Source organism: Salvia splendens, chromosome 13, assembly GCF_004379255.2.
Source record: "Salvia splendens isolate huo1 chromosome 13, SspV2, whole genome shotgun sequence".
NCBI lineage: Eukaryota > Viridiplantae > Streptophyta > Magnoliopsida > Lamiales > Lamiaceae > Salvia > Salvia splendens.
The window spans coordinates 7882017-7887348 of NC_056044.1; the positions used below are offsets into that span (position 1 = coordinate 7882017).

Genomic DNA, 5332 nt, shown 5'->3' on the forward strand with positions numbered 1-5332 from the left:
GTCTAATTAATTTACATGCTTTCTGCCCCTATAATGATTATATTTTTGAAATGTATATGCATTAAATTATTATTATCAAGAATGTAATGATTTTCAATGGATAAAAGGGTGGCGGGTTCTGCAATACATATGTCTTTTGGATACAAATTTGGAATGAGAAAAAGTTACAAAAGAATATTTGAGAAAAAAGAGACCTTCAAAATTCCATCTAGTGGGGCTTCGGTGTTGAGAAATTAAATAGTGCAATCCAGGGATGAGATAAGCAGTAAACATCACGAGAAATTACATTTCATGGAAAAGGAAATGAGTAAGCATATAATTAAATCCCCAGTTCAATTGAATATTTGGTCTCTGCGTATAAAGCTTGTTTGAAACTCTTTAACTATTTTAATATTACCACCAACATAATTTCAAGCATGTTGTTCAATTTTTCTCGTTAAATATTTCCCTTTTACATTCATAGATACAAAGATTATTGCATTAAATTTGAACATTGTTGTAAATTGGGTGTGTAAATTTTATCGCTCTAGTAAAGAATAGTAATGTGAGTGATGTCTGTGATAAAGATCTAAACTCTAAAGTTCGAATAGGCGGTGATGCAGTCATTTATTCGTTTATAATGTTGTAATTATAAAAAAAAATTATGGCAAATTAAATCCAACTTTTAAATTGTTGCAATAATATGTCGCGACCTCTTTATTGTAGTAGATTCATTGCTTCTAGATTTCTGAATTATTTTTTACCACAGATTCAGAGATTCATCGGTGTCCAGATTCAAATGGATTGATGGTTTATGAAGCTCATTATCCATGTTTCTTTGTGATCAATCATTGGATGTAGAATTTGATGTGATCAATCAAATATTTCACATATTTCTCATAAACTTCACGAATTTTTACTATGTTTTTAATTCATAAATGTCTATATATTCCCTCTTTAGATCGGAAAGCGAGACAGATGTACAATAATTAACGATTCATAAAAGAAGAAAAGAAAATAATGAGATAACTAAACTCGTATTTGGTGCTCATATAACATAATTAGTTTGACAATTCTTATAATATGTAAAGTATTTGAGAGCGTAAAAGAAATGCAATTCTCGATTGCATAGGTTCAATTAAAGAATGGAAAACAGAATAATTATAACTTTCAGAATAAGAATAATTACACATCAATGATATATACATTTAGAAATAACTAGAGCTTTTTGTCTCCAATTGCCTTAAATGGTTGTGAGTGTGTAAATATATCATCAAAAATTGTGAGCTGATGATAGTCAATATGATAGTAATTTAATAATGACATCCATAGCCGTGGGGTTACATAAAATTGTGGGAATATATTAGAAAGAGAGAGAGAGCCTCATCAACATCAACTCTTCCACTTTGCCTTTAGCCTTTTAGCTTTGCCACCATTTCCATTAAGCTTCTCAATTTTCTGTGTAAACAAATATTCCTCCATTTCAATAAAACTTTTGGGTGTTTTATAACAGGAGCAAAAGAAGAGACAAAAAAGTACCCATGTCAGTCCTCTAATTTTAGGAAAAACAAAACAATTGCATATAATACATAAGCGTCAATTATTTTTAAAAAAAGAGTATTTGATGGTTCAATAATATTCATCACCAATTCTTGATTTTTCTTTCCTCATTTTAACTTATTGCCTCCTTCCCCTTTGTTCTCACACACACATACTTTACTTTGCAGAATTCTTGCTTTTCTGGTTTTTCGAGCCGTTTATTTTCTGGGATTTTTTTTGTATGTAATTTTATATTTTTGGGGGCTCGACATTTTTATCTACTTAGGTTGGCCATTTCTCACCTCTCCAAAGTCTTCAACTGTAATCAACACACACATTTTTGTACACTGTTTGTACACCCAAATACTACACCAATTATAAAGATTACTATTCTATTGTAGACTTGTAGTTGTAGCTTCCAAAGAGAGGAGAGAGAAAGGCAAACACATTGCATTGCAAGAGAGAGAGTCCAGCAGAAATGCTAAGCAGATAGTTTAAGACCCCAGAGTTAGATTCCTTGAGTTTTTGTTTCTTTTCATATATATGAAAAATCAAGAAAATACATCGATTATAATATTTACTAGTCAGTTGTATTAATTTTCCAGGTGGGATTTAGCTATTTCAGGGCTGTTTTCCGCCACCTGTTGGATTCAGTTCTAGGGCTTTAATGAGGGTTTGTTACAAGACTTGTTTTTTTCATTCATAAAGATCCAATTTTTTTTTCTATTTTTGCTCCATCTCTCAAAATTCAAACACAGCTGCTCCTTCTTGTCTGAATTCAACTAAATCCAAAAAGAAAACAACCATGTTTCCAATGGTGATTCCAAATTCAAGCGAAGAAGGCACCAATTCTTCAAGAATCCATCAATCTGATTTGGGCACCCTAAATTCAATGCTCCAGAATTCCAACGCCATAGCCACTCCTCAGTTGAAAATCAAGAAGAAAAGAAACCTCCCTGGCAACCCAGGTAGTAGTACACACACACACACACACCCACATGTATCTGTGTTTTTTACTTCACTTTAATTTTATTTTGTGCTGTGTTGCAGACCCTGATGCTGAGGTGATTGCGTTGTCTCCAAAAACCCTGATGACGGCGAACAGATTCGTGTGCGAGATCTGCAACAAGGGTTTCCAGAGAGATCAGAACCTTCAGCTCCACCGGAGAGGGCACAATCTGCCGTGGAAGCTGAAGCAGAGGAGCAGCAAGGAGAATCGGAAGAGGGCTTATGTCTGCCCGGAGCCGTCGTGCCTCCACCACCACCCTTCTCGGGCGCTGGGAGACCTCACCGGAATCAAGAAGCACTACTGCCGGAAGCACGGCGAGAAGAAGTGGAAGTGCGACAAATGCTCCAAGATCTACGCCGTTCAATCCGATTGGAAAGCCCACTCCAAAACTTGTGGAACTCGAGAGTATCGATGTGATTGTGGAACCCTCTTCTCCAGGTAATTCAATTTGATTAATCTCGTGTTCTATTTAATTTTAAAAAGATTGAATTTTTTTAAGTGAATTTTAGTTATAAGTATTATACAGGTGATGAATGGACTTGGGCCAATTAATGCATGTGTCTGTCAAATAAAATAGGAAAGGGGAAATAAAATCTTGTTATTTTTCAGATAAACGGATGGATTGTTATGTTTGGGAAGAAATTGTGAAATGTGGAACAGTGGCAAGCCTGCATTTGCATGCAAATGTCTGTCTTTTCTTTCAAAACTTTTGCTAATTGTAAGTACTATAAAAGGAGTCTAGGAAACAATGATGAATTGTTCTAAAAGAAAGGTATGGAAGCTTGAATACTTTTGTTGATCATGGCGGAGAATCCCTGCAAGATTTCTCACTATTTACTGACAGATGGGGTAATAATTTGGGAGGCTATAATCATCAAAAACTGCAAAAAGATGGAATTGTTGTGTTGTGTTGTTTTCGAGCTGCACATGCACTCACGCCTTACTGTGTGTATGTGTGTGTGCATGATCAAGCTCTATTTTCAAGATCACCTTTCGTCATAATGCAAATTGATTTTCTTTTTATTGCTCATTTTTCATTGTGCATGCAAATCCATATCTCTCTCTCACTCTCTCACACACACTTTGGGGCTCACAAGCTCAGAAAAAATCATCTACATTTTCTTCTTGGCTTTTGTTTTGAAAGTTTATAGTGACCCACAAGACTATATTGCCCCCTATACTAATTATTGAAGAGCTTTATGCCTTTTTACTCTCACCCCCATAATTCACATGTTTAATTTCCTATGAATTTCGTTTTGCGTTAAAGAATCTATGACTACTCAATTTGATAATTTCAATATTTTTATTGTGTACATGACCTCCGTCTCATAATAAGAGTTACATTCTGTCATTTTAATTTGTCCCACAATAAGAGTTCTATTTCACTTTTATCATAAATAGTAAGCCGGGATAAAATAACCGAGCCTAGCTAGCGGCTATAGGTTTCCATTAATACCAAAAAAGAAAGACAACAATACTGTTGCATTCTCTAGTACATGTACCATATTGTGGACTCATGATGGGGGTGACGATGTTGGCATGCATGCTAAGATATGAAGATCATGATGACAATTGAAACACAATATACACCTTGTCATTTAGCCATTTCCCCAAACAAATTAAATCATTATCATGTCATAGTAATTTATAAGCATTTTCTACTTTTACTTTTTTGTACAGGAAGGATAGCTTCATTACCCACAGGGCATTTTGTGATGCATTGGCTGAAGAAAGTGCAAGGCTCTCAGCTGCCACTAACTCAATCTTGCCACAACAAAACCCTAATTTCAGTACCACCACCCAATCATATCTCTTCAGCCCCCAAAACCTCCTCCCATTCCGCAACCCGTGGGGCGGCCCTCTTCCCCAAAACCCTAACCCCATCAATCTCTCATCGCCACTCTACCAAGAGAACCGGAGCTTGATCATATCGTCGTCTCCCTTCGGAAACTTCCAGGCCGGGGCGGCTCCTCTCTCCGCCACCGCGCTCCTCCAGAAGGCGGCCACGATGGGGGCAACGGGCAATGTGGGCTCTACCATGGCCCACCTCGACATGCACAAGACTGGCGACGGCTTGACTAGGGATTTTCTTGGGCTGACCGGAGACCAATGCAGCGGCGGCGGCATGAGGGAGCTGCAGCTGCCGCTGATGAAAGTATCGGGGTTTGAACGCGATCACAACTCTCTGTTGAAGAACCATGGATTCGGGTTCACTGAAACCTGCTCAGGGTGGGGCAATTGCTAGAGAGGAAGTGTCTCCTTTGTTTAGTAGTACAAACCCAAAAGGAGGGAAACTACAAGAGAGCTCGTTTATGATTGTGTTTTCAATTCAAATCGTGCACGGTTTCTTTTGTGTGTTAAATTTGGATTATCTGTTACCGAGAATAATAAATTATCTGCGGATCTTTTACTGATTAATTTCTTGCTTAGTTTTTCAAGTTGAGCTGTTTCTTATAAAAAATGGTCACATTTCATGTAAAGTCATGAACTTTCAAAATAGTTTGGTTTTTCTCATGAACTTTAAATGTTTTTTTTTTTTTTTTTTTTTTTTGGAAAACACAATAGTCGAGAATAATAGGAAAAGAAATATGGAGAAATAGTTCGACACAAACATGAAAGAACAGAGATTTCAATCCACACTCGACCCGTGAACATTAAATGTTGCATGAAAAGTTATGAACTTTTTAGGTCTGTGTAAATTTCCCATCCCACTCGACCCGATAGATTTCCGACACAAACCTATCCAACGTGGCTCGCCGGAGGTGTGACTTGGCAAATGACAAATTTAGTGTTTAATTCGAATTG

The 5332-nt window shown here is 36.7% G+C and overlaps 1 protein-coding gene across 6 annotated transcripts; it reads left to right on the top strand.

Moving 5' to 3' along the window:
• Positions 1-1447: 1447 nt before the first annotated feature.
• On the top strand, positions 1448-4945 carry LOC121761772 (protein indeterminate-domain 12-like). Of its 6 annotated transcripts, none has more exons than XM_042157436.1 (5): positions 1448-2025; positions 2124-2191; positions 2315-2489; positions 2569-2965; positions 4208-4945. In XM_042157436.1, exons 2-5 carry the CDS (start codon positions 2186-2188, stop codon positions 4770-4772), a joined length of 1143 nt encoding a protein of 380 aa, XP_042013370.1. In that variant the 5' UTR covers positions 1448-2025; positions 2124-2185; the 3' UTR covers positions 4773-4945. The 6 variants fall into 6 exon arrangements, with proteins under 6 accessions (XP_042013370.1, XP_042013369.1, XP_042013374.1 ...); XM_042157440.1 differs by having other exon boundaries at positions 1450-2025; positions 2277-2489; XM_042157435.1 differs by having other exon boundaries at positions 1448-2191.
• Positions 4946-5332: the final 387 nt, after the last annotated feature.